This window comes from Panthera leo, chromosome E2 (assembly GCF_018350215.1).
Source record: "Panthera leo isolate Ple1 chromosome E2, P.leo_Ple1_pat1.1, whole genome shotgun sequence".
Taxonomy (NCBI): domain Eukaryota; kingdom Metazoa; phylum Chordata; class Mammalia; order Carnivora; family Felidae; genus Panthera; species Panthera leo.
Genome location: NC_056693.1, coordinates 13,363,286 through 13,391,072, shown reverse-complemented (window position 1 = coordinate 13,391,072; position 27,787 = coordinate 13,363,286). Strand labels below are relative to the sequence as shown.

The 27,787-nt window shown below is 56.3% G+C and overlaps 1 protein-coding gene and 2 long non-coding RNA genes across 3 annotated transcripts in view; 1 reads left to right on the top strand and 2 right to left on the bottom strand.

The window, feature by feature from the left end:
- LOC122207601 overlaps positions 1-2,732 on the bottom strand; it is an 89,900-nt gene extending 87,168 nt beyond the window's left edge. The window contains exon 1 of the long non-coding RNA XR_006196940.1: positions 1,834-2,732. This is a non-coding gene — a long non-coding RNA (uncharacterized LOC122207601). The remainder of the gene's footprint in view (positions 1-1,833) is intronic.
- LIPE (lipase E, hormone sensitive type) lies at positions 263-18,431 on the top strand. Its single transcript, XM_042917638.1, has 10 exons — positions 263-1,425; positions 9,752-10,287; positions 12,393-12,483; positions 12,606-12,751; positions 12,947-13,132; positions 13,303-13,597; positions 14,397-14,624; positions 14,839-15,015; positions 17,288-17,706; positions 18,132-18,431. Exons 1-10 carry the CDS (start codon positions 501-503, stop codon positions 18,360-18,362), a joined length of 3,234 nt encoding a protein of 1,077 aa, XP_042773572.1. The 5' UTR covers positions 263-500; the 3' UTR covers positions 18,363-18,431.
- On the bottom strand, positions 17,767-27,785 carry LOC122207600. The gene is made up of 4 exons (XR_006196938.1): positions 27,357-27,785; positions 21,855-22,144; positions 18,658-18,767; positions 17,767-17,997 (listed from the first exon to the last, which is right to left on the bottom strand). It is a non-coding gene; the product is annotated as an uncharacterized LOC122207600 (long non-coding RNA).
- Between the last annotated feature and the right edge of the window lie 2 nt (positions 27,786-27,787).

The following is a 27,787-nucleotide window of genomic DNA, read 5'->3' as shown; positions in this document are numbered from 1 at the left end:
GCAGCCATTTTAAAGAATGAAGAAAACGGAAAAGATTATTACAACGGCATGAGGGTCTCCCCCATGACCCTTTCCTGAAACATCAGAAGTGTAAGGGAAAAGAAAAAAAAGCACTCATCCAGAATCTGGCTTCTGTCATCTGAGTTAAAACAAAAGACTAAGTTGGGATACTTGCCTTAAGAGAAAAAAACATTTTAACTGAGTGGTAAGTGGGGCGGGGTCCTATTTATGACACAAGAGGGGAAGCCCCTCCCCTCTGGTAGGAGAGTACTGGGCACACATCCTCCCCGTGTTCCTAATCCCTCCTCCCACAGCAAGAGGCACAGAAGTGCATCACTTGGCACAGGAGTGGAGGTCAGCAGTGCCACTTGCCAACTGCCTTAAAAAGGAAGACCAGGGATGCCAGGACGAAGGAGTGGGATCCAAAGGGAGATGCCATCATGAGGAATCAATGAGGAATCTGCAACAAAGGAGGCCTGGGGGGCGGAGGGGCCAGAAGGATGAAACCTGGGAAATCAACATCTCCCGAGAGGGAAATAACAACAGTAAAGCCAGGTTCTAAGTCAGTATCTAGTCCTGACTGGGAGCCTAAGCCACCCCAGACACCTATCACCCAGACAGAGCCTGGGCCAAAAGCGACAGCCACAGCCCAGCCAGAATCTAAGACTCATCAGGAACCCAATACTCAACAGGACCCTGCTCCACAGCAAAGACCCCTCACTCAGCAAGGGCCCCTTGCCCAACATGAAGCTGAAAAGCAGCACAGACCTAGCATCCAACAAAATTCTGCTTTGTGGCAGGAACTGCTTGCCCCACAGGAACCTGCACCACAGCAGTCACCTTACATTCACAGGGTGCCCTTCACTCAACAGCAAGCTGCCTCACAACAAGGACCTGGGCCACAAAAAGAATCTGAAACTCAACAGGAGGCAGAATTGAGAGGGGCACATGTAGCCGAGCCAGTACCTGGTCCAGTAGAGCAACCTCCAGAGCAACAAGAAGCTGGATCAACACCTCCAGCCCAGCCTACACCTGGACCCAAAAATGAATCATCTACCCAGACTGAATCTATACCCCAAGAGAGACCAGAACAGTCAGACCCTACAGCCCAGCAAACAGATCCAGCCCAAGGGGCCAGATCCCAAGAGAGATCTTCAACCGACTGGAGATTTCTATCAAAACTGCACCAACTATCCACACAGCAACCAGCCTCAGAATGGAGGACATCTTTTGACTGCGTCACTGATTCTGACTTAGAATCAGATTTGGGGTCTCCAGTACAGAGCAATCTACCAGCCAAAAGGAGTAGAACAGTGGCCCAGGGAACGAAGCTGACCTTCAAGGGAAAGCATAAAGTAGCATCAGGATATGGTGGGAAAGCAGCACACGGGAAGAAAACCACCAGCCAGAATCCCAGGGACACAGGTGAGTTTGAGGCCGGAGGAACCAGAGCCTCCCAGGGATGGTCATTCATTCAGTCAGGAGTAACGAAGGACCGCCAGTATGTCCAGTTGGCTCAGGGGATCCCTCAACAGTCCCTCCAGACAAAGATCAAGAGCCCCGCCTGATAGATGAGGAAGCTCAGGCGTGGAGATGCAAAGGCCCTTGCAGGAGGCGGGCAGATGGGGAGTGGCAAAGCCAGGGTGTGACTTCTTCCCCTGCACTAGGCTACCTCTCCAAGGACGACTGGGGAGGAAATGAGACAGAAGCGGGACAGGGCTCTGGGCCAGGGGCCAGGAAATGGAGAAGCCGCCTCCCTGCCAGTATTCAGCCATCGGTGCCCAAACACAGCCCTTAGGCCCCCGCCACACCGTGCTGCACATGGACACTTACCCCCGTGGCCTTTCCATGCCCACTAGGTGGAAAATACTTGCCTCGGCTATATTTGAGCTGTCCAGGTCGGCCACGGGCGGGCAGGAAGGCACCCGCTCCTCTGCCAGGCCGTCCGCCTCACCCCGAGAGGCCGAGTTCAGCTGGGCTCGATGGCCTGGAGGTTAGGTTCTCAGGAAGGGTGCCGTGGGAGAGGAACTGGGCCGTGGGAGAGGGGCTGCGGGGTCTGCCGAAGTCCCGGGCAAGGTTAAGGCTGGATGAAGGGAGAGTTGCGTGGAGCCGTATCGGAGGCGGCTGGGCCCCAGGCTCCGGCGGCCGCCATCACTGCCCCCTCCTCTGACGCAGGCGGCCGGGCCCCTGGGGTGGGGCGGAGGGGGTTCCAGCTCCTCGGCGCTCAGGCCCCGATCCGGTCAGGCCGAAGCGGGCAGGCGAGTCTCACCCATGGAATGAGGGGCTACTTGTTGAAGCAGCCTGAGGGGAGGCCGTGCAGCCCCAATCCAGAAGCTGGGGGCTCCCGTGAGGGCCAAGTAGTCCGAAGGGCCGGCCATGGTGGCCTCAGCCCAGAGGTCTATCCCTCCTGGAAAGGCTGGACCGTCTCTCTGAGGGCTGAGAAGAGGGTGTCTCTCAGGGCCACAGCTGGTCCTGTGCTCTAGGAGGGAGAGGAGGAGGAGCAGGATGGAAAGGGAGGGTTTGAGGTCTGCTTTTTCTGTCGCTGAGAATGAAGAGCTGTTTCTCTAGGCTCCAGAACCCAGTCTCAGGGGACGCCCTCCCCACACAAGACAAAGGGGCTTCTCGCGCACCCGGTAGGCAGTTGACTGTGTGCGCATGCCCGAGCCTCGAGCCTCTTCGGCTTCCCGCCATTCCCCAGGCACGCGTGGGGCCCTCTACCGCCGCTCGCGGCGGGCCAGTCAGCGGCTTCCGGCTAGTGCGCAGGCGCCGAGCATTCTCCTTTCCCCCGCCCTTCCGTTCTCTGGAAGAGGGAGAAGGCAGAGAAAACCCCCAGAAAAAGAGCAATAGGAGACAGGGGGGCAGGAAGAAGGCGGGGCTTCCTTCTCAAACGGCTCACAGGCAGAGCCACGCCTCCAGTGCTGGCGCCCCGCCCCGGCTTTGAATTGCCAGGGGACCTGGCCGGCCCCGCCCCGCCAGGCGGAGGCTCTGCGGCGCCCCGCTTTCCCCCTCCAGCAGGTGGGCCGGGTCGCGTTCTAGGGGATCCCTACGTGGGAAGGTGAGTGGGGAAGCGAGGCTGCGAACCAGCACGAGAGAAGATCGGAGCTTCCCTTCTGGGGTGTACTCCCGCAGTTCTCCCAACTAGTCTTGCCCGAAGGACACTTTTCGCCGCCTCTAGGGCTGCATTTTCGTTGGTCACGGGCCCTTTAAAGCGTGTGAAGGGGCGGGGCCAGGCTTTAGGCCCCAGAGGTTGAGGGCGGGACCCGGCTGTGGAGTGAGGCCCCGATTGCTCAGAGGGCGGGACCCAGAGGGGACCAAGCCCAGGATTGGGTGGTATGGGGGCCCGGTGGTGGTGTGCGGCAAGGGTTGGCACTCGGGGCGGGGCCTGGCGGCTGGAAGCGGCCCCAACGCGGGGACGGCGGAAAATTGATGGAGTCGGTTTGGGGAACGGGGCCCTCCAGGGCGGCTGGGGCCCCGGCCTCGAAGAAGGCCAAAGACGAGTCCAAGAGTCGTAGCCGCCGGCGGTGGCGAAAAGGCAAAACCAAAGGTGAGCGCGCGGGGGCCGGCTGCAGAACAGAAGGAACCTTGGACCTCCTGCGAGGAAACTGGGGACTGAGTGGACTGACCCACTGTCCCAAGAAGTGGGGGAGCCCGTGGGCTGGCCCACTGCCGCCCTGCGAGGGGGTGCAGGGATGATCCATCGTGAAAATGGGTGATGTGGGAGCGGAATATTACCCTCAGCATAAAGACTACCGGACGCCCCAGTACCGTCTTGGGAAGAGTGTCCAGAATGCGATCTCCTAGACCAGGGTTCCCGGTCTGGCTCCGTACTCGCTGTGTGACCTGGCCTCAGTGTTTCCTACCGGGGAATGGTTCAAGCGCCTATTTTCAGGTCCCCAGCACTCATGAGAGGATAATGGAGACGCTTAGAAACTGTTGCCCAAAGAGGAGGTTTAGGGGTGAGTCCGGGAAAGGTAGGAGGAAGGGGTGCCCGATAGTGGGAAATGACCCAGGGCCAGTACGGCTCAAAACAGTCCATCCTGACATCCTTCATTCAATCGGTGCACCCATTCCTTGTCAGCCCACCTGCTTCAGCCCAGCACCACTGGGGTCTAACTTCCTGACCGCCACTCCTTCTAGGACTAGGGGTCCCCGGGTAGACTTCAGACTGCCACACCCTCCCTGGGACAAAGAAAGGAGGGCTGTCAACTAGGTTCCTGAGGTGTCACATTATTTACAGATCTCAGCAAGCTGGAGAAAGACTGACAGACCAACAGAGATGCTGAAAGCCTCAGGCAGGGGCACACATTAAGTCCTTGCTAGGTTATGAGTATTTGTGAATCCGAATGAGGACCTAGGGGAAGTTCCTGTGAAGGGAAGAAACTGACATAGCCCCAAAGCCTGGAGACCCCAGACTGCCCCTAGGCTACATCATTAACCAAGGACAGGACTGGAGTTGGCTACACAAGCACACACCTGCACAGACTCAGACAGGCTAGGAGCTCAGACTGGGACCTGAGGGCATTCACTGTCACAATGCCAGACATAGCCTCACAAGCAGGATGGTGTGCCCAGAGGCAGTACAGACCAAAGTTAAGAACATGGGCTTTGGAGGCTTGGTTCCTGGAGTCATAAACTATGGTGCTGGGCAACAGGCTTCCTCTTTCTGTTTCAACTTTCTGAGCTATAAAATGGACACAGTGATAGGACTCCCTGACTGGTAAGGGCGGTTGTGAGGTTTGAATGAGGGTGGCACATTTGGCACTGGCACACAGCAAGCGTGCATGAGAGGTGGAGGTTATTATTACTGTTACTCCCCATTACACAGCGAGTTCCCTAAGAGGGGGACTGTACCTGCCTTGTTTACCCGCACTTTCATAGCCTGATATCCCAGTCACAGAGGCACTGAAATATTTACTGAAGTGAAGGAATGTGTGAACTGTAACACTGGGATAATAATAATCGTGCTGCCTTGAGGGTTGTTGTGAGGAGTCAGAATCCTCCTGGGTAGGGCACCTTGCACAGGGCTGAGCCAGTCCTACTCACAAACCCAAAGGCCCTTATTCCCACAAAGGCTCATTCCACAAGCCCTGAGAGTCCCCTGTCATTTCCTGAGGCTCTGCCCTGGTGCCAGGCCTCAGTAGGATGAATCAGACCCCGCCCCCGCCCTGAGGGCATCCAGGCTGGCTGGAGCAATCCTAGTCATCAGCTTGATCTTGCCAGTAATCAATGGTTCTAGTGTCATTATGATCACCCCATTTCTGAGGTGACAAAACTGAGACTCTGAAAAAGCAAGGTCACCTGGGCTTCCTTATCTGGCCAGTGAGGCAGAAGGATGGCCAGCCCAGCTTCCTGAGGGCAGGGGTGTGCGAACTCAAAACTGCTCTGTGCCCCAACCTTGATTATGGACCCCAAAAGCTCCAATCACATAGATTCATTCAACAGACATTCACTGAATGTTTACTTATGTCAGGCCTGGGCTCTCAGTGGTGAGGACAGACTCACATTTGAGCTGGGGACACAGTCATTAATCAAATAATCCCACAAATCATATATAATTATAAACTGTGGCAAATACAAGAGGGAAAGTGCTGAGAAAATGTGAGAGGGAGGCTTCCCAGGAAGGTGACATTGGACCCAAGGATGAGAAGTGTTGACTGCGGGCAAGAGGGGCAGGGAGGCCAAGGGGACAGCACAGGCAGAGACCTTGAGGCCCAATGAAGTGGCTCATTACAGCACAGAGAGAGCTCAGCAAGGGAGGGAGGAAGTGGGGGCTGGGTGGGCAGAGGGCCCAGATGGCGCCTGGTTTGGGAGGCTGTGTCCAGGATTTGGGGCTTTATCCTGACAGCAAGGGTGGGGGTGTTGCAAGGTTAGGAGTATGTGCCCAGACTGAAGTCCTAGAAAGATCCTCTGGATCCTAGGTGGAGAAGAGACTGAAGAGGGCAAAATCAGAGACACACAAAGACTTGTTACAAACATCTAGATGAGGGGTCCATGAAGGTGGGAGAAAGGCTAGATTCCAGAGGTTTCTAGAGGGGCAGAGTGGACAGGACTTCGTGATGCATTGGATAGGAGTGGGAAGTGGCCACACACACACACACACACACACCAGGACGCACACAAATATGAGTATATACGTCCATACATATACAGACACTTGCCCGTGCAATCCCACAGGCCAAGAAAAATGCAGACACAGATAAACTCTGGGGCTAAGAAACATGGGCCATGACACATACATACAAACATGCCTTCAGACATACTGAGAAACATAAAAACACACAGACTGGGAAAAACATCAACACATCGTGCCCATCCATGAACACAGGCCAGGCAAACCCTAAGCATGACATACGTGTATGGACATACATATGTGCATCTGTCTGAGCCTCAAAGACACACTCACACCTGACCACCCAGAAGGTGGCCAGCTGAGACACGACAGAGAGGAGAAACACACACTCTGAAGAGACAAGCTGAGCCATCTTCGCTGGCCCTGTGACCGTGGGCGGTCATGGCCTTCTCTGCATCTCTGTTTTCTCATCTGCCGTAAAGGGGCTATAATGGTCCCTACACCATGGGTTGTGCAGAGAATGAAATGTGTCACTTCCTGAAAAGCACATGGAGAACCGTGCCTGGCGCACTTGCTGCCCCCCAACCCAGCATGTGCCCTGCAGGCCTCTCCCCTCCAGAAGCCCTTGCCGCATCCAGGCCTCAGACCTGGCCCTTCCTCCTCCATCCTCCCCGAGCTTCCTTCTTTACCACGCTTCTCACCGCTGCTCAGTCCCTGGGGGCCCAAATCCAGGCTGGGTCCAGCTGTCCTGTGGCTCTTTGGGGCAAAGGGCTGGTGCCCAGGCAGCAGAACTCCTCAGTCCTACTTCTGACCCAGTCGGTACCCACAGGCAGGCCATGTGCCCCTGCCTCTGCCCCAGTGCCCTCTGCCTGAGATTCTTGGCGAGTTTCTGGCAACCTCAACATCCCGTCCTCCTGGTTCCACCCAGCTTAGCCCCAGGGAGCTGCCTAGAATGGGGCGAAGGGCAGGGACCTGGAGTCCAGAGGGCCTGGGACTCAGCCTTCTCCCCACCGCTCATCGAGGCTCATCCCCACTCACCTGGCCACCAAGCTTAGAACCATCTCCAGAGGCCTCTGTCCATCTGTCTGTCTGCCCTGGGGAAGGGTGGTCCTCTCCCAAGCTCCCATTCACCTGCTTCTGCCCCCACTTTGACTTTCTTCCCTACTACGCACCAGACCCCCATGATGAGCCCTGGGGCCATCCCCTGCCCCAGTGGGGATGATAATCAAGGAGGAGAGACCCAGGGTTCACCTACATCCAAGCAAGTGTCACTGAGGCCTCAAGGCCTCTCGTTTGTGCAGACCCCTTCAGAGCCCTCTATCTAAGTTTGTGTTTGTGATTTTCTATTTTTTTTTCCTAAAGAGTTCCACCTCTACAATATAAGCTTCACAGCTCTGTGAAGTCTGGTTCTTGCCTGGGGGGAGACAAACAACAAACATGAGTAAACAAACATGTATAATTGCAAATGTGTAAATCCCAGGCAGAAAAACAAGTATGATGGCAGAAAGTAATGATGGGGGCGTGTATTGTAGTTGGGGAGGAACGTCCTCTTTGAGGATGTGGCAAGCTGAGGCCTGAAGGGCCGGAAAGAGCTGGCCAGGCAAGGAGCACAGGAAATAAGATAGGTAAAGTATTTCTTGGAGCCTCAGCGTCCCATACGTGAGGTAGGAATGACAGTCACAGCAGGATGGCCTGTGAAGGGGAAGTGGCAGGCGTGGAACACCACACGGTAGGACCTATGGCGCAGAACCCCCAGCTGAGCTTGGCACTGCCCTTAATCGGCTTTTGTCCTCTCCGGAGTGCCAGGCAGAGCCGGCTACCCTATGTCTCCCCCCAGCAGCCGGGGCCGGCTGTGCCAGGGCCAGCCTGGGGGGTGGTTGCTGAGATCACTGGGCCTTTGCTCCCTGAATCCACCTTGGGGAGAGGGAGGGCAGCCTGGCTGGGTGAGAGGGGTCAGCTTGTTCAGGACTGTGGCAAAAACTCCTGGCTCCTACGAGAGAGAAGAGGGCTGACAAGCTAGATAACTCAGTTTCTAACTGTTGAGGGGGTTGGGTGTGTGGACTCCTGGGTCCAAGGGAGGAGGGGCTGGGGCCTGGACTCCTGGTCTCCAAGGCAGAGGAGCCTGGGACAAGGACTCCCATTTGAGCTGGGCCTGGGAACAAGCAGAGGGGACAGGGAGTTGGGCTCCCTGCTGTGTTTACAGCACGTGGTCTCACTGTCCCTTCTGGATGGGAGGTGGAGCGAGTGGCCACACCCTAGGAAGGCTTGGCCTCTCCCCAGTTTATCGCCCCAGGCAGCTACTGGCACTAGCCACAGTCCGTCAGGCCCAGCCGGCAGCTCAGCCAGGGGGAGCTCAGAAGAGGTCTGGGAGGGGTGAGTGTACCCTCCTGCTGAGAGACAGGAATGGGCACCGTAAAACTCCAGGGCCTGGAATGGAGGGGAGACACCTTCTTCTGGGAGCAGAGGGGGCCATCCACCCAGAATCCAGGCAAGGTGCTGAGTGGGCTTCAGGAAGGAAATCTCTGGAGCAGAGGGCACCGTCTCCACCAAAGGGGACAAAAGTAGTTGTCCAGGGCCTGAGTGACAGTACAGGGGTCCCAGAGGGAAAATCACCAGGGATCCTGAAGTGTGGGGAGTCGGACCTAGTCCAGGGCAAGGTTCGGGTTTTTTTTCTTATTTTTTTAAACATTTATTTATTTTGAGAGAGAGAGAGAGACAGAGTGCAAGCAGGGGAGGGGCAGAGAGGAGGGAGACATAGAATCTGAAGCAGGCTCCAGGCTCCGAGCTGTCAGCACAGAGCCCGATGCTGGGCTCAAACTCATAGACTTTGAGATCCTGACCTGAGCTGAAGTCGGATGCTTAACCGACTGAGCCACCAGGTGCCAGGGCAAGTTTTTGAGGGCCATAACTAAAGGCCCAGCCTCCAGAGCCCTGGGAAGGAGACCAGTGTAAGTAAAGGCCCTCCACCCAGAGATCTGGGTTTGAATTCTGCGCTGCCGCTTTCAATGCAAGCTTCAGCTTCTTACTGAACACCTCTGAGTCTCAGTTTCTTTGTAAAATGGGGATGCTACCAATAATACTTGAAACGCAAACGGAGGCAGTCTGGGTCTCAGGGTTAACAAGCACTAAATGAGCACACACACACAGAAAGTTCTAAGAGCAGGCCTGGCACAGAGTGGGCCCAAAGCTAATGGCAGCAGTGAGTACTGCTGTTCCAGGCAGGGGAGTGGGGCTGGCCCGTGAAATCTAAGCCAAGCGGAGAGGACTGGAGGCCAGGGGACCCAGCTGGAGAGGAGTGGGACCAAGTTGTGGATATTCCACAGAGGAACAGAGAGGCAGCTAAGTTTGGAGGGGGTTCCACAGCCAGACTTGAGGCACCAGGAGGGGGCAGGAGTGACCCCTCAGCTACAGGTAAGGCTGGAACTATGAACTGGGTTCAGGAAGAGAATTGGGTTTGAGACCAAGGTCCTGGGACACCACCAGGTAGATGGGGGGACAGAGGGCTGAGCTCTCTCAAATACTGGTGGAAGGGAAGGGTCTATGGGTGATGCCTGGGGCCTGAGAAGGAGGCGGAAAGGGGGCCTGAAAAAGAAGGGGATGGGGCCCCCGACTTCACCCTTGGGTCCGAGGGAGGAGGGGTGGTCCAGCCCTGCCTAATCGGGGCTCCCAACTGGCCCACAGCCTCACGGCTCACGCACAGCATGGACCTGCACACGATGACACAGTCGCTGGTGACTCTGGCGGAAGACAACATGGCCTTCTTCTCGAGCCAGGGCCCTGGGGAAACAGCAAGACGGCTGTCGGGAGTCTTTGCGGGCATCCGGGAGCAGGCGCTGGGGCTGGAGCCAGCCCTGGGCCGCCTGCTGAGCGTGGCGCACCTCTTTGACCTGGACGCAGAGACGCCAGCCAATGGGTACCGGAGCCTGGTGCACACAGCCCGCTGCTGCCTGGCGCACCTGCTACACAAATCGCGCTACGTGGCCTCCAACCGCCGCAGCATCTTCTTCCGCACCAGCCACAACCTAGCAGAACTCGAGGCCTACCTGGCTGCCCTCACCCAGCTCCGGGCCCTAGCCTACTATGCCCAGCACCTGCTGGCCACCAACCAGCCCGGCGGACTCTTCTTTGAGGGCGACGAGGGGCTCACTGCTGACTTCCTGCGCGAGTACGTCACTCTGCATAAGGGCTGCTTCTATGGCCGCTGCCTGGGCTTCCAGGTGAGCTCCCTGCCCTGTTCCTCTGGGCCCACAGGCCCCTGACCTGGCCCAATGGCATAGTTTCATAGTTTGATACCCACAGTGGTCAGTATTACTGGGTTCTGGAAATAGTAGATTCAGAATGGGGACACTGTCTAGGGCTCGAACAACGGCACTGGGGGTCTCAAACTTGTGGCCCCCGCGCCAATTCCACCGTGCGGTAAGAAATCTTTAACTCACATAGCTTTTTGCACCAGGATCCCCACTGCTCTCTATTGTCCCAAACTCAGGAGATTTATTCACTCTTTTCTATGACCTATCTGGCCCCTGAAATCATTTGAGACTCCTTAGAAAGGTAGTTAATAATGTCCTCAAAGGCCTGTTTATAAGAGCACACCCCGTTCAGTCATCCCCACTGGAGGCTGGGGCAGGAAGGAGGAAGCGCGCTAGCTCCCATTCTACAGAGGCTCAAGGGGCCCTCGTCACAGCTGTTCAGCTGGACCCTGGTTGGCCTGGGCTTTTTGGCTCACCTAAGAAGCTATAGAATCAGGATTTTCAGGCCACAGGGATGGCCGAGGAGCACATCTAAGTTGGTGACAGCAAGGAAGATCTCTCCTCCCTGAACCAGGGCCCTAACTCCCAGGTCTTCTCCCACCCTCTGCCCACCCCAACCACCCCCAGGGAGATACCACTCATCTCTGCACTGACAGGAAGGCAGCCTGGGAGCCTTTAGACTCATAGGAAAAGTAGTTTGGGGACTGAGAATTGGGGGTCCTTGGGGCTCAAGAACAACTTGCTACTGTGTGAGGTCAGTACAGGGTCCCTCAGCCTCCAGATCCTTCAGATCCTCTCTGTGCCTGCCCCAACCCTGCAACTCCCCAGCTGATCTTGGCCGACCCTCAGCCTTCATCCCACCCCACTTTTCCACGCTTCCCCACAGGGCGGCCTGTCCTCACCAACCCGACCTGGGTGTTCCTGGGAAATTCCTTTCACCTAAACTGACCCCACAAATATTGATCAGCCTAGCTGAGCCAGCTGGCTCCTCCCTGTGTCCCAGCCAGGACCTTGGAGTCGCGGGAGAGAAACCCTGGGGCCACACAAGCCAGCATTCCAGCCACAATGGCCAGGCACCACTGTGCCCTCTGGCCCACTGGGCCCCTGGCCAGGGGCAAGGTCATGCCTGACAGCTATTCTCTGAGGGCCCAGCTGCTGTGCTGCAGGACAGCTCCCCCCCTGTAAAATGTCAGCCCAGCAGAACAGAGGCCTCCTGTGTGGCTCTTGTTCAGCTCCTGTTCAAGTACTTAGCACACAGTAGGATATAGGCCAATATTTGTTAAATGAACAAAAGAACCCTGCTGGCCCCTTGCCCAGCTTCCTGTGGCTTTTTTCCCTCTGATCTTGTACCCAGCCACCCCCACCCCCATCTTGTCTTGGCTGCCCAGCTCCTCTCTCAGACGCATTCTCCATTTGGCTGTCTTTCTGCCTCAAGATCTCTGGCCCTTTCTGTCTCTGACCATCTTCTGTCTGTCTTCCTGCTGCCCAGGAACTGGTTCCCATCTGCCTGGCCTCCTCTCTGTCCTCACTGACTTTCAGGAAATCCCTGCATCACCTTACTCCCAGCCCTCCATGGCTCCACCCACATCTGGAATAAATACAAATTCCTTAAGCCCTAAGTGAGCCCCCTTTGCTTCTCTGACCTCAGCCACTGCCCCTCTCCCCTGGTTCACTCTGCTCCAGCGACACGTGTTATCCATGCCAAGCACAGACGGCCTCAGAGCCTTTGCACTTGCCGTGTCCCCTGCAGGGAACAGCATTCCCTCACTTCCTCTGGATCCCTTCTCAAGTGCCCTCCTAGATACCCTAGTCATCACTCCATGTCCCCTCCACCTACTGTCTTTTCAAAGCATTAGTCATTAAACATAACATCATAAAACATATGCCTTTATTTGCTTATTGTCAGCCTTCTCTTTGACATCAGCTCTGTGAAGGCACCTAGAGCAGTACTGGAGCTCACTAAATGTGTGTTGAATGACCACGTCTCCCCCCAAACCACATCTCTGCCCCCCTCTCCTGCCTGCCTCCGGTCCTTCCTGGGCAGTGGGTGACACAGCGGCATCTCTCCACAGTTCACGCCCGCCATCCGGCCATTCCTGCAGACCATCTCCATCGGGCTGGTGTCCTTCGGGGAGCACTATAAGCGCAAGGAAACAGGCCTTGGTGAGTCCTGGCCGGACCCTGCCTGCAGCCTCACCTCCCTCCCTGTCCCTCCTCCTGCTTCCACTTCTACCCCTAACTGCCCCCTTCCCGCCAGGCTCCCTGACACCTCTCCCAACCCCTAGGTGTGACAGCCAGCTCCCTCTTCACCAGCGGCCGCTTCGCCATCGACCCAGAGCTACGCGGGGCTGAGTTTGAGCGGATCATACAGAACCTAGATGTGCACTTCTGGAAAGCCTTCTGGAACATCACTGAAATAGAGGTGCTATCGGTGAGCACCTGTTATAAGATGGGCACACTGGGGCCCAAAGACCCATCCCAGGTCACATCAGGCCTCTGCAGGGCTCTAAGCCTGGGATGTGATGTGATAGAAAGGATGGGATGAGGGTGGGGATCAGAGGGGAGGCATGAGAGGAACCCCTGCAAGCAGCTTCTCCCCAGTGCCCCTCCTGTCTCCTCCCGCCAGTCTCTAGCGAACATGACATCCACCACCGTGAGAGTAAGCCGCCTGCTCAGTCTGCCACCAGAGGCCTTTGAAATGCCGCTGACTGCTGACCCCAAGCTCACAGTCACCATCTCACCCCCGCTGGCGCACACGGGCCCAGGGCCGGTCCTTGTCAGGCTCATCTCCTATGACCTACGTGAAGGACAGGTAGGAGATACAGAGCCAAGGAGCACAGGCAGCCCCCTCCCCAGATACCCTCCCACCTTTCACTGCTTACACCTGCCCCCCATCCTGTTTCTCTGAGCACACCCCCTTGGTGGGTGAGGCCTAGATGGGCCGCCCCAGCCTCACCCACATCCTCCTCCCTCACCCCCCAGGACAGCGAGGAGCTCAGCAGCCTGGTGAAGTCCGAGGGTCCCCGGAGCCTGGAGCTGCGGCCACGCCCCCAGCAGGCTCCCCGTTCACAGTCCCTGGTGGTGCACATCCATGGCGGCGGCTTCGTGGCCCAGACTTCCAAATCCCACGAGCCCTACCTCAAGAGTTGGGCCCAGGAGCTGGGCACCCCCATCCTCTCCATCGACTACTCCCTGGCCCCCGAGGCCCCCTTCCCCCGGGCACTGGAGGAGTGCTTCTATGCTTACTGCTGGGCTGTCAAGCACTGCGCCCTCCTCGGTGAGCCCCAGCCCCTCACTGCACCCACCCCTGTCCCTGCTCCCACCCCAGCCTGCTGCAGCCCCCACCCGACACTGCGTGGAAAGTGGGCCATGTACGTGCCCAGGCCTCAGTCTTGCACCCACTGCCTCCCCTCTCCTACCTCCTACCACCCTCCTACTCCTGCTACCTGTTCGCCCCCCTCCTGCCCCACTGCTCCCCAGACCTTCCATCTTAACCACTTCCTCCTTCTGCTTCCTGCTCCCCGCCTCCAGCTCTGACACCCCACCCCACCCCCCACTTCTCCATCACCTCCGATCTTCTCTCTTCTCCTGCTGTTTCTCCACCCCCCTGTCCTGCGCTGCCAGCCTCCTAGCCCTTGCTCCAGCCCATTCTTCCATTCCTCTGACCTCCTGCTTCTGACATCTTCAGAGGTACCAGGCAGGGTGGGGTCAAGCCCCAGGGCACAGGGATGTGGCTCTTTTGCAAGGTCAACTGAACCCTGCCCTTCCATCTCCAGGCCTCAGCTGTACCCCTGTCCTAAATGGGCCTTTGGTCTCCCCTTTCCCAGCATCTGGCCTCCTTGCTTCTGACCTCCAGCCTCTTAGCTTCACAGAGCTTCCCGATCTCCACATCTCAGTCCACCTGATCCCCTGTCCACTATCCCGCCAAATCCACGCCTCAGTTTACCAGTCTCTAAAACTGCAGTTGGCTAGACTCTGGGGTTGGGGCCGCCATACCCCACTTCTGACAGTCCAGTGCTCCTGGCTCAGAGCTTGAGTTCCTCCCTGCCAGGCTGACCAAGCCCTCTCCAACCCAGGCTCAACGGGGGAGCGGATATGCCTCGCAGGGGACAGCGCAGGTGGGAACCTCTGCTTTACCATGTCCCTGAGGGCAGCAGCCTTCGGGGTGCGGGTGCCAGATGGCATCATGGCAGCTTACCCGGCCACAATGCTACAATCTACCGCCTCTCCCTCCCGCCTTCTGAGCCTCATGGACCCCCTGCTGCCCCTCAGTGTGCTCACCAAGTGTGTCAGCGCCTATGCTGGTAAGGCCACTACCCACAGAGCTGGGGGGCTGGAGGGCTGCTTGGATCCTGCAGGGACAGGGGCTAGAGCCCAGTGTCCTGGGGCTGAAGAGAGGAAATCTGAGTCTCCTTGTCCCTACTGAAGCCATCAGATATTCTTGGGTCCCTGGGGGCAGAGATGCCTCAAGTTCCGGGTGTTGAGACTAGGCCTCAGCCCCCCACATATACTCCACAGGCGGAGAGACAGAGGACCACTCCGACCCGAACCAGAAAGCGCTGGGCATGATGGGGCTGGTGCAGCGGGACACAGCCCTGCTCTTCCGAGACCTCCGCCTGGGTGCCTCCTCATGGCTCCACTCCTTCCTGGACCTGAGTGGGCACAAGTCCCATACGAACTCAGTGCCCGTGGCAGGTGAGTAAAGCCCTCCCCTCACACACACATTCAGGGTCGGCAGCAGGGGCAGCCTGGCACACCAAAAGTCCTAGGGGAGGAAAGGAGCTGTGTCCTGGGGTGCTCAGGGAAGCAGAGATCACCTTCTGGCTCTAACCCCCTATTTATCCCTGGCAACTACCACAAAGCCTTGATTTTCCATGATGGTCCACATCCTAGAATTTCTAGGACTTCTGGTCTACCGGGTTATCTCAGAACTCCCGAGAACTATAGCATTTAGCTTTCCAAACAGTCCATTGCAGAAAAGAACACTGGGAAATGACTCCAAAGGCCTGCCACATGTGCTGATTTTCAGTCCAGAGAATGCCACTCAAATCGCTTGGGCCTTGAGCTGGGAATCCAGCCTTCCTAGATTCTTTCCAGACTTTTAACAGAGACACATGGGGGTAATACCTCGCTCCAGGGGCTGGGCTAGGAGCCTGGGGTGGGGAGATCAGCAGAGGTTCCCAGCCTTGAGTGCGTGGCAGGATCCTCAGGCAGCCAAAACTCACTTCCATCCAAGGATCTATTTTTTCCCACCATTTTTTTGTTTAAACATTTTAATGATTTTAAAGTATAGCCAACTCAACTTATTTTTTATCTCCAGCAAACCAACAGTATTTTCAGAATAACAGAGAGTGCAGATTCGAAAGTAGATACCATTCCTATTCAGAAAAGTATTCCAATTGAATGTGTTTTACTTTAACCTTTTAAATTTTAGGATATTCAAATGGATGCAAATAAATACACACAAAAACAAAAGAGATCTGGGACCACTGAACCCTGAGGCTTTCCTGGTAGGGTAAAGGAGACAAGTGCAGGCCCTAGAGGGACAAGCACCAGCCTAGCAAGCTGCTGTAGTGGGAGCTCGCTGCTTGCTAGGTGACCTGGGTGACCGTGGCGAGGTCCACTGTGAGCCTTTCTTTGCTCCTCCGTGAAATGAGGCACAAGAGTATCTGCCTCATGAGGTTGTTGTAGGGACGTCACGCACCGGTTTGTGCCAAGCTCCCAGCCCAAACCTGACACACAGTAGGTGCTCCTAGAAGAGCCCAGCACCCCTGACAGGCTGTGCCCTGTGACTCTGGCCAGTAGTTCTGTTCCAGTGACCCCCCCACCCCCCCCCCCCCCGGGGTCACAGAGCCCTTATGCAGTCATTCTTATATCATCTCACATTGTGCCTTCATGGATTTATAAAGACAAAAAATAAAATAAAATAGAAACCTGAAAAATGCAGGGTCCCAGCCCTAGGGGCAAGCAGCATGGATATCCTCAAATTAATGGAGTTGAGGCCAAGGTGGGGCGTACCACGTGGGTCGAAACGCACCTCGGCATCATCTGGGCACTTGCTAGCCTGGCCATTCAAAAGGAAGGGGTAAAACTAAAGGACATGAAGGAATTGTGGGGAGCAGATCTACACGGCTATAGGTGTGGGATCCCTGGGAACTGAACAGGCTCCCAAGACTCTCTTTAGCTCCTCGTGAACACGGCCTCCTTTCAAGTCATGTGGCCCTGCTCACTACTCTATTTTGATCTGCTCACGGCCTCCATGTTGAGTGGCTCTAACAAGTTGGCTGGGCCTCACGCTGGGGTCAGGGAGGTGGTTGGAACCAGGCACCAGGCCTAGTAATAAAACATGATACAGCACGACCTCCCAGCGGGGAGCAGTACCTCATCCCACTGAGTCTTTACTGCCTCCTAGTAGGTCAAGACTATTTTTGCTCTTTTTTTTTAAGTTTATTTTGAGAGAGAGAGTGAGAAAGGAGAGAGGGAGAGAGAGAATCTGATCTGCTATCAGTGCAGAGCTCCACATGGGGCTCGATCTCACCAACCGTGTGATCATGACCTGAGCCAAAACCAAGAGTCAGTCACTTAACTGACTGAGCCATCCAGGCGCCCTACAGGCGAGGACTATTTTTATTGCCTCTTTGTACAGAAGAGGAAACTGAGGCTCCCAGAGATAAACTGACTTGCATTTAACCTTCCCAGTCACCACACACACCTCCACCTCCACAACCACGTGACTCCTTTCACCTCCCCCTTGGAGTTGCAGCTTGGGACGTTTGGGGCTCCCTACCCATCCCCAAGGAGGAAGTGTGGGGGAACACTAGGCCTCCACTGCCCTAGGATGCGGCTCCTCCTCCAGAGGCCGCTGCCCTTCCCGTGATCTTCCCTGCCAGCCACTCACACAGGCAGCCCACAGAGCCGGGCTGATACGCGTGGCCCCGCTGGCCACCTGCCCCTGCCCCTCTTGCAGAACCAATGCGGCGCAGTGTGTCTGAGGCAGCACTGGCCCAGCCCGAGGGCCCGCTGGGCACGGACTCCTTCAAGAGCCTGACACTACGTGACCTGAGCCTAAAGGGCAACTCTGACACATCGGGCAGCCCTGAGCTGTCACTGTCTGCAGAGACACTGGGCCCCTCCGTGCCCTCCGACGTCAACTTCTTACCTGGCCCTGATGCACGCAAAGACGCTAAAGAACCAGGTGAGCTGAGGGCCAAGGACAGAGGCCAGGGCGTGCTTGCCAACTTCCCTGAGGGTTTCCACCCCAGGCGCGCCAGCCAGGGCCCCACTCGGATGCCCATCTACTCCTCACCCATCGTCAAGAACCCCTTCATGTCGCCACTGCTGGCACCTGACAGCATGCTACAGAGCCTGCCGCCCGTGCACATTGTGGTGAGCGCCACATAGGGACTGTGTGCCCGGTGGGGGGGAGGGGGGGGCGTGGCAGGTGGGTGCAGGAGCACTCGGGGAGGAGAGACCCGGGAGGGGAGCAGGGAAGAGGAGCAGGTGTGCATAGGTGCACCTGGGGAGGAGAGACCGGGAGCAGCGGGAGGGGAAAAGTAAGCTGCCCGACATCTGAAGGGAGAGGTGTGCCACCAGGAGGGCATGCCTGACGACGGGAGGGCTGAAAGGGAGTCAAGGCTGCCATTCCTTCTCGAGATCTTGTGGAGCGCCTAGGGGCAGCTGAGTAAGGGGAAGAGAGGGGGTGTCTCTAGGGGAAGGGAGAAGCTGGGCAGCAACTCATTCTCCCACTCCCCGCCTCCCTCCCGTCTCCTGGCTCCTCCCCTCCTTCCTCTGCCCCTTGCTGTGCCCCACAGGCGTGCGCGCTGGACCCCATGCTGGACGACTCGGTCATGTTCGCGCGGCGGCTGCGCGGCCTGGGCAAGCCCGTGACGCTGTGCGTGGTGGAGGACCTGCCGCACGGCTTCCTGAGCCTGGCGGCGCTGTGCCGGGAAACGCGGCAGGCCGCGGCGCTGTGCGTTGAACGCATCCGTCTCATCCTCACTCAGCCCGCCGCGCCCGCCGCACCCACCGAGCCGCGGGTCTGAGCCAGAGCCGGCCGCGCGGGAAGATAGGGTTGCGGGGGGCGACACTAAAGGCCTCTTGTTTCCATCTAAGCCGGCCTCCGTGGTGAATGCCCACCCCCCGTTAGGCGGCGGGGACCCCCGCGAGGGGCTTCTGGCCCATCCGGCCCTCCCTCGGGGTGGGGGGCGGGCGGGAGGGGCAGGCTGTGCCTTAAGGTGGGGGGACGGCTCGGGGCGGGGGGGGGGGGGGGGGGGGGAGGGGAGGCGGGGCCGCAAGCTGAGACCCTGGCCAGGGGGGCGGGGGAGGGGGCACACAAACCAGTCTCCGTAGACAGCCAGAGCTGCACTCCATCATTGCCTTCTACTGCTGCTGTGACCGACGCAGGGCGGGGGCCTGGCCCTACCTCGCCCGTCGGTTTGGTTTTGTTCCTTTGTAAATAAAAATGTATTTAATTAGTTTGGCCTCTTGCAAGTAGTCGGGTGTCGCCCACCAGGGGGCAGCATCAGATGCTGCTGCTGGGAACCGAGAAACCTGGCAGTAGAAAGCTGGGTACCCAACGTCTGGGTCCTGAGGAAGGGCCTGGATTCTCGGGTGCAGAGGGATTGGACGCTATAAGCATGGACCCACCTCCCCTTCAGACTTAGTCCAGGTGGTGTGCCAGAGGGCTCTGGGTTCTCAGTGACTCCCCTTTACAAACCCTGTCTCAGCACCCACCACGAAAAGAAAACCCAAACTCCCTAGAGAACTGCAGCAAATAGAACAGGATACCAGAAACAAACCAGTCATCCCCAAAACTGGAAGCCCAAGCCCTGCCCAGCTATGACAGTCACTCAGTCCCTCAACTAAGACCCTGAGGCCTTGTCCTTTTGTAGGCCCTAGATTTGGAACAGAAATGATTTCTATCCAGGGCCTGCCCTCAAGGGACTCAGGGAGGGTAGGCAGAGAAACGCAGACACAGGCTGTCACAGTCCACACAGGCTCCATCTGTGGTAGACAAGGAGGGCTTCAGAGAGGAGGTGATTTGACCTTGACCTTAAAGGGTGAGCACAAGTTTGCTATGCAGAAGAATCATGCAAAGTTATGAGAGCCAAGGGGCAGTTACCAAAGCCTCTGCCTGGCCAGAAGGTTGGGTGCAAAGTAGGGAGTGGCCTGAGAGGCTCGGGGTTGCCAGCAAGAGCAGATCTTTGAAGGGCCTGGGGTACAATCTGGACTAACTGGAGGGCAGTAGAAGTCACAAAAGGGCTTTGAGCAAGGAAGGGACAGGATCAGCTAAGGCACTGAAAGAGCCTGCTGGGACATTGGGGAATGGACTAAAGAGGACAAGACTGGGACCCTGGAGGCAGAGGAGGCTGAGGACAAGGAAGAAAAGGCACGAGCTGGGGCAGAGGCCATGAGAGTAGGGAGTAGGAGTAAGAGCCATAACTGAGGCTGAAAAGGACTTATTGAGGGTAGAAAGATGTTACAAGAGAGCAAGGGGATGAAAATGGCACTTGGACCTAGCCAGGGAGCAGATGGACAGTAAAACTGTGTCTTTACTGGGAAGAGGCTCAGGTATGTACAAGGGGAGTGGGGGAGAGGGGCGGGTACTGAGAGCTGTTTTGCACAAGGAGAGATCAAAAGGTCTTTGTGCGACAATTGGTTGGGGGGACATCCAGGAGGCAGCAGGAGGCAGGAGAGCGGGCTGAGTGCTCACTTCTGGCGGGAACTGAGGAACTAGAACCTTTCTGGGAAGAGTGGATAGGTGGGATGAACAGAGGGCCAGGACAGAGAGAGCCCTGATGACCATGGTCCCCAGTAAAGGGGTAGGCAATAAAAGGTGAGTCCTGGAGGTTCTAAGGAGCAGCCAGAAAGGAAAGAGGCTAACCAGGAAACAGGATGTATAGCGAAGGGAATCTGGGGTGGGAGGGAGTGGTCTGAGTCAGATGAGGATGGAAGTATCATCATGCCTCAGCAGGGAGGAGGGTCCTTGGTGACCTTGTCCAGAGCAAGGCCATGGGATGTAGGCAGCCAGACATGGAGGGCTCAGGAGGGAGTGGAAGGTAAGAGATTTAGCCAGTGGGTACCATAAGTCTTCAGCTGTAAAAGGGATGAAAAGTAATTCAAGGGAGCTTGATATAGGTGTGTGTGTGTGTGTGTGTGTATTTAGAGATGATAGAACATGTTTTTAATGCTTCCAGGGAAGGAAGGAAGGAAGGAAGGAAGGAAGAGAGGGAGAGAGGGAGAGACTGAAAATGCAGAAGCACACACACAAAAAATTTCCTAAGAGGATGGGCACAGGGGGACCCTAACCTCGGAGGCCCTCATTCACCCAGTAAGTGACTTCTATGATGGGGGGGGGGGGGGAGCCATAGCCCAGAGTTCTCCCTGAAGGTCTTGTTCCCCCTGGTGAGCTCACAGGACCCCTTGTTCATCTCTCCCAAAACAGCCTTCCACCCACCAACCTGCTCCTGTTTCCTGTCCCCATGTCAGGAATGGCTCCATCGTCCCCCTGTATACCCCAGGTCAGAACTCTGGTTCTTGTCCTGGACACCCCCTTGTCCCATAGCCCATCAAGCCCCATATTCTGTAGTTTCTGCCTCCTGAATCTTGGCCTTATGCCTTCAGCCTCTGGCCTCATCCTCTCCTGCCTAGGTCCCTGCCCAAGCCACCTTGTGGGCTACTGGCTTCCAATCTCCTTTCTCCATTTCTGGCTCCAGCCCTGACCTGGTCTTCCCCTGCTCTAAATCCTTCCATGGCTCCCCACTACCACCCCACCCCAGGACAAAGTCTAAGCTGCTGAGGTTAGCCTTCTTCATCCGCTTCCAGTCTTACAGTTACCCCACCACAACATGGACCTGACAGGCCTTCTTCTTGGGCACCTACACATAGTAATACTCCTGCATGCCTCCCTTTTTATGCTTGTGCTGAAACACCCTCCCACACGCCCTTCACCTTTGCTTGACACTTCCTGTTCCTCCAAGATCCAGTGCCAATGTCCCCTCCTCTGGAAACCTCTTCCGGATCCAGCAAAGCCAAAAAAGACGCCTGGACTCTCCCACCTCTGGCACACCCTGCCCATCAACGTGTCTGTCCTCCCATCTGACAGGGGATCCTTGAGGGCAGGGCCTGGGCCTGACTCATCTTGGTCACCACCATCGCCCAGCATAAGGCCCGGCACCCTGGAAACCTCAGGAAGTGTTTAAGTAATAGGTGGCTGAGTGTGTGATGAGCGAGCGAGTGAGTGGCAATAGGAGGAAACTGGAAATCAGTGGGAGAATGACGGCAGGAAAGACACACGGATGCGTGTGCAGGCCGGGTAGGAGCAGACGAGAATCAGGTTTAGGGTGTGAGGAACGGAACGGAGGGATGAATGGGGCTGTGCATCCCGGACTCAGTTTCCCCAACAAGGCAAAATGCACGGTGAGGCAAAATGCCAGCTAAGCTGCCCCTTCCGCTTCGAACCCCACAAAGCCTCCCCGTTTCCCTTCCGAACTATGTCCAGAACCCCAATACTGGGCGTGCTGGAAAGGGCTTACCGACTGGACACGCCGAACCTGTTTCCCTCGCGAGCAGTTCCAGCCTCTGCGGTGCGCCGTGGGAATCCCACCCCGCAGCTGCCCGTCCTATTGGCAGACTGGCAGAGACTCGCGGAGACTGGCGTCTCCCAGAGCCTATCGCTGTCCGATTTAGGCTGTGGGCCCCGCCTGCCGCGGAACGTGCCTTGAGTGGCCCAGGGAGGTGGAAGGCGGAGCGTCTACTGGCTGGAGGATGGTGATTGACGTCAAGGAGGGCTTATCACAGCTAGCGTCCTTCAAGTCAGGCCCGCCTCGGGGGGAAAAAAACGCAGAGGGGTGGTAGCTGAGGGCGTGGTGGATTGCAAAAGGGCCCAGAATGTGGTTTCTGGCCACGTGCACCGGCGTCTGAGGGAGGAAGGTCTGAAGAACCTAGACTTCTGAATGGTTGAATCTTGAGGGAGGAGGGAGCTGGGAACCTGAACGGTCGGGGTGTAGGGACGGGTACTCCCAAAGAGTCACGGGCCTGCCCAGGGATGACAGATTTGGGGTTCAGGATCTTACGTGGCTATCTATGGGATCGGAGCCAGGCCTTGTCCCCAGGCAAGAGTTGTGGGTCTTGAGGTAGGGCTTAGAAGAGAGACGAAGAGGAGGAGGCTTAGGGGAAGCTCTGGCCTCAATAGGCCTTTTCCACATCCCCTAAAAGGGAATCCAGAGTGGGAGGAGACACATGGAGACGAGGAGAAAAACATAGATACCAAGAGAGATTAAAATATTGAAAACAATAATTATAATAGAGCTCTCTTGTATGGGGTTCACTGTGACTCCGGTTCTATGCAAAGCATTTTATATAATTATCTCCTGTCTTTCTCGTTACAGTTCTAAGAGATCAGATTATTATTACTATAATCCCCATTTTACAAGTGAGAAAATTGATGCCCAGTGAGGAGGAATCAAGATGCAGAGGTAAAGAAACAGGAGAGACACAAAACACACATGGAGATTAATAGACAAAGAGATAAAAGACAGGCCCACAGAGATTAGAAAAGGTAGACAGCAAACAAAGGAGAGGGGCTAAGAGCAAGGATTCCTGGGGGGAGGGGGAGGGGGCTGGGGCCTAGGACTCCTAGGTTCTGGGATTGGAAGGACCAAGGACTAGGACTTTCAGGCATTTCCTCTCCTGATTCCAAAATACCAGACTTGTCTAACCCTTCTCACTGTGGGCGTTGGGCCCAGTTGGGGTCAAAAATAGTGATTAGGAAGGGGCAGGTGTGTCATTATCCTATTAGGAGAGGATAAGAAAATGATTCATGAGGGTGCCCCCAGTCTGGGAGGGGACTTTCCCCCCATGGCCTCTGTTCTTTCATCTGGACAGATGAGGCCTCAGGAAGGACAGGGGAGGGGCAGGGTCCTCTCGGTCCCTCTCCATCACTGTGTCTCCATCACTCGGAACTGTCACTAAGCCCACCGTGGACACAGGTGGGCCACCCTGGGGCCAACAGCTTTCTTGGTAGGTCTTCATCTCTCTGGCTCTCTCTGCTTTCCCTCAGACCTTGAACCAATGCCCACCAGAGGTCTTGGCACATTGCAGGAGCCCAGCGAATGCCCCTCGAAGGGATGGGCAAACATCTCTCTGTGCAGGTCTTCTGCTGTGCCCACCCTGGCCATCTCTATCCCCATCATGTTTCTCAGCCTCTCCCTGGCCTCACCCATCTCCTCCCACCTTCCCTTTCACACAGGCATTTCTTCAGAGGCCACTGAGCCCTCCCGCCCATCCTTAATAAGAAGACACTGAGGCTCATTTTGGGAGGAGTCACCCTCCCAGGGTCACCTGTGGGACATGGAAAGGAATAGCTGGGAGAGGGGTTCTCAACACCCCAAATACAGACACAGACACATCCTGGCACCTCAGAGTCAGAAATGCAAGATCACACCAAACCTGTGCCCTCAATACCTGCTTAGTGTGACCTTCATTTGCACCCACACAGTCAGAGAATCACAGGCACCACGCACAGTCACCTACAAACACAAACATAAACATAAGCACACAACCAATCACCCTTACTGACAACACAGAAATAGTCTATTTCACATGCAAAACAGACACCCCAGGTATGCAGTTACACGCCCATCCAGCCACCGAGAGGCCACTCACTCAGTCCCTACCAGGCCCACGAGCAGATGCAGACGTGGTTTCATTTCCTACTCCGTGACTCCAGTATCTCCAGAGACTAGAACAGCACCTCACCATCATCACCAGCATAAACACAAAATGCTTCCTGTGTGCGAGGCACAATTCTAAGCACTTTGCACGGATTAACTCGTCCAGTCCTCTCAACCACTTTATTTGCAACAGCTCATTTTGCAGATGGACAAATGGAGGTTCCAGGGAAGCTTAGTGATTTGCTAAAGGCAGGAAGAGGCTGTCAGGATTTGAACTCGGGTTTTCTGGCTCTAGAATCCATCACACAACCCATTCAATAAAGAACTCCTGCCTTCATCCAGTCAGGATTGGAGAACCATGACAACCGACCACACCTGAACAAGATGGACAGTGGGTAGAATCGTAGAAGGACAATATAGACACACAAATAGAAAAGACCCCCTCACGTGTCACGCCCCAGAGCACACTGAGACATCGTCACAACCCCCAAGGACACACAACACCCAGAAAGAGAGGCACCCGCCACACCCAAACCCAGACACCGTGTCCCACCCTGAACTCCACTGAGTCCCTCCCGTTCTGCTCCCAGCCCCCTGGGCTGGCCCTCGAGGAAGCAGCAGGAATAGGATGGGAAGAGGGGGCAACCTCACTTGTCCGCTCTGCCTGACTGGTTCCTCCAGGGCCATGGATGGCATCACCTGCCTTATGAAACCCACATTGGGCAACTGGACCCAGACCTGACCTGGTCGCTTGGATGCTGGAGAGAAAGGGGCTGGGAGCCTGGACTCCTGGGCTCTGAGGGAATAGGGGCTTCGTGCCCCCAATATGGATTTTAGGGGAGAACAAGAGGGGAACCAGAACCTAGACTCTCAGGTCCTGAGGAGGGAGGGCTGGGTGCCTGGGATCCTGGGTTCTGGAAAAAGAAGGGCCAGGGACTTGGATTCCTCTCCTCTGTCTTTGAAGGCAGGGTTCCAGATTTAGCAGATAAAAATACAGGACACCCAGTTGAATGTGAATTTCAGATGAACAACAAATACCTTTTCTAGTATAAGTATATCCCAAATATTGCATGGAACATACTTATGCTAAAAAAAAAAAATTCTTGTTGTTGTTGTTGTTGTTTGCCTGAAATTCAAATTTAACTGGGTGTCCTATATTTTTCTGGTGACTCCATTGAGGGGATGCATGGCAGGTCCCTGGAGACCACCATGGTCTCTCGTCAGCCCCCAGGCCTCTGTTCCTGCTCCCACCCTCCTCCTCACCCCTAAACAGGCCACCTCACAACTTCCCCACCCGATTTCCTCATCTTAGTGAGTTGCTGTCTAATTGCAGCCCTCACGCTGTGTCAGAGTGGAAGAGGAGACTTGAGGACAACTCAGGTTGTCTTCCTGGGAGGCCTGGGGTCCTCAGAGATGACTGACCCTGAATCACCTGCAGCCCATGGTCTGGACAATTGGGGGATGGGGCCCTCTGGCTGCCTCCTTGCAGGGAGGGGGCTGAAGATGGAGAGAGACACAGAGATGGGAGGCAGAGACCCTGGGATGAGGGCAAGAGACACAGAGCTTGGGGAAGCAGAGACTCAGAGGTGGGGAGACAGAACCAGGGAAACTTGGAAACAGATTTGCAGAGATGAGGAAAGGGAGATTCAGAGCTGGTGAAACAAAGATGCAGAGATGGAGGCACAAGGACAATAGACCAGAGGTGGAGAGATGTTCCCCAGACAGTCAGCCTCCTGGACCAAGTGATGGACACATACCAGCAAAATGCTGAGTGCCGCCCATAAGTCTGGGGACAAGGACAGCAAGCCACCTGGGTGGTGCTGGGAGACCAAGGCTTGGGTCCTGGCATGTTGAATCAGGAGGTGAGGGAAAAGCTGGGATCCCAGGCGGACAGGGTGATCCACTTGCCATCACTCCATACCCATTCCCAGTGGGGTGACAACACCACCTTCTCTGGAGGTGACACCCCAATTTTCCAGTGCCTCCTACATTTTTTGGGTGACACCCGTGCTGGAAACCCCACCCGGCTCTAATGCTGTTTCCCTCACTGAGTCACTTCCAACCACGCCAGGCCTGTTGGGGGCAGACTTTGGTGACTCAGGCATCCAGGTCCCTCGCTCTTTCACCCCTCAGGAGCCCAGCAGCCAAAAATGCCAGGACCCCTGCACACCCCTGCGGTTTAGCCTAACCCAAGAGTCTGCACCCCCAGCCCTCCCCGCTCAGACCCAGAATCTGAGCCCCTCTCTGTCCTCTGTTAGGGGCCTGGATGAAGACCCCCCCCCATCTGCTCTGTTAGTTACCCCAGTGTCCTGGATCACATCCACCTCTTTCTGGAACCACATCTTCTCAGTTCCCAGCCTCCTCCCTTCCCAATTTGAAGGTGGGGTGAGTTGTGTTTATTTACTTTAGTTTCAGCATGAGTCACCCCCAAAACACACTGCTCCCCCCATGTGCATGGTGGCCCCGAATGGGGGGACAATGGCCCCTCTTCCAGGAAAGTGGGAACCTCACTGAGGATGACAGCAGAAGCCCCCACTGCACTCTCCCGCATCCCCATCCCCTCCTCCACCTCCCTGCCCCTCCACCCCTCCACCTCTGTGCCTCCCTCTGAATCTGACTCCCCTTTGCCTGTTTCTCCACAGATCTATGTCCTTCTTTGTCTCCGCATCTCTCTCTCCATCGCTCTGTCTTTATCTCTCATCATCTCTCTGAGTCTCCTTCTCTCTCCCATCTAGGCCTCCCCTTCTGTCTCTGTGTCCCCCATTCCCTCCCTGTCTCTCTGTCCTCCCTGCCTGTGGGTCTCTGTACTGTGGCCCCTTGCACCTCCCCTCTGCCTTCTCTCCCTACCCCCCCCCATCTGTCTCTCCCTCTCTGCCCTCTCCCCTTCCAGCACCCCTGGCCCCCTTCCTGATTTTCTAGGTCCCACAAGAGCTTGAGGGGGAAGTGGGGGGATTGGGGATGGAGAGGGAGGGAGGGGAAGTTCCTGGGGGGGGGGGGGAGTGGGGGAAGAGGGTCAGCCAGACCGGCTTGGCTCCCTGGGCACCTCTGTCAGAGCCCCGCCCAGGGCCACGTGGCCCGCCCCAATATAAGCAGCTACCAACCTGAGACTGAGAACTCAGTGTCCAGGTCACCCACACCTGTCTGCCTCATCGCCATCGCTGTCCTGCAGGTATGAGCATCTGCCCACAGCCCTCTGCTCTGTTCTCTCTCTCCACTCCACTGACATCTCTGTCTCTTTGCATATCTCTGACCGTCTCTGTGGACATTGCCGTCTTTCTCCATGCCCTCGGTGTCCACCTTCTCAGTGTGAGTGGTGCCGGGTTGAATTTGGAAGCCCTGGGGCCCAGCACCCTTTCTACTCACCCCTTTGGTCTGGGCCATCAGATGTGGGGTTTTTCTCTTCACCTCTGTGAGCCTCAGTGTTCCATCTGTGAAATGGGCTTGCAGAGAAGTCAAAGCGCTAAGCAGGTGTGAGTGTTATTGGCGGCATCTCGATGGGCACCTGGCTCTGATCTCTTTCCCCCCTTGTCTCTGACTCTGCCTGTCTGTTTCTTGGCCTCTCTCTCCAGCTCTGCCTCTGGTATGAGGAAGGTCCTCTGGGGTCTGTCGGGCAGCTGTACAGAGACGGGCGAGTTTCTCGCCCCTCCCCATACATCCCTACTCCATGTTTCTCCTAGCTGGCAGGCTGACTTGGCCTCTTTCTCCCCAGCTCCCTTCCCCCTGAGAACCCAGCCCCCAGTGCCCCTACTCCGTGCCTGCCCCTTCCCCAGTATCCAGCCTCCCTTGGACAGATT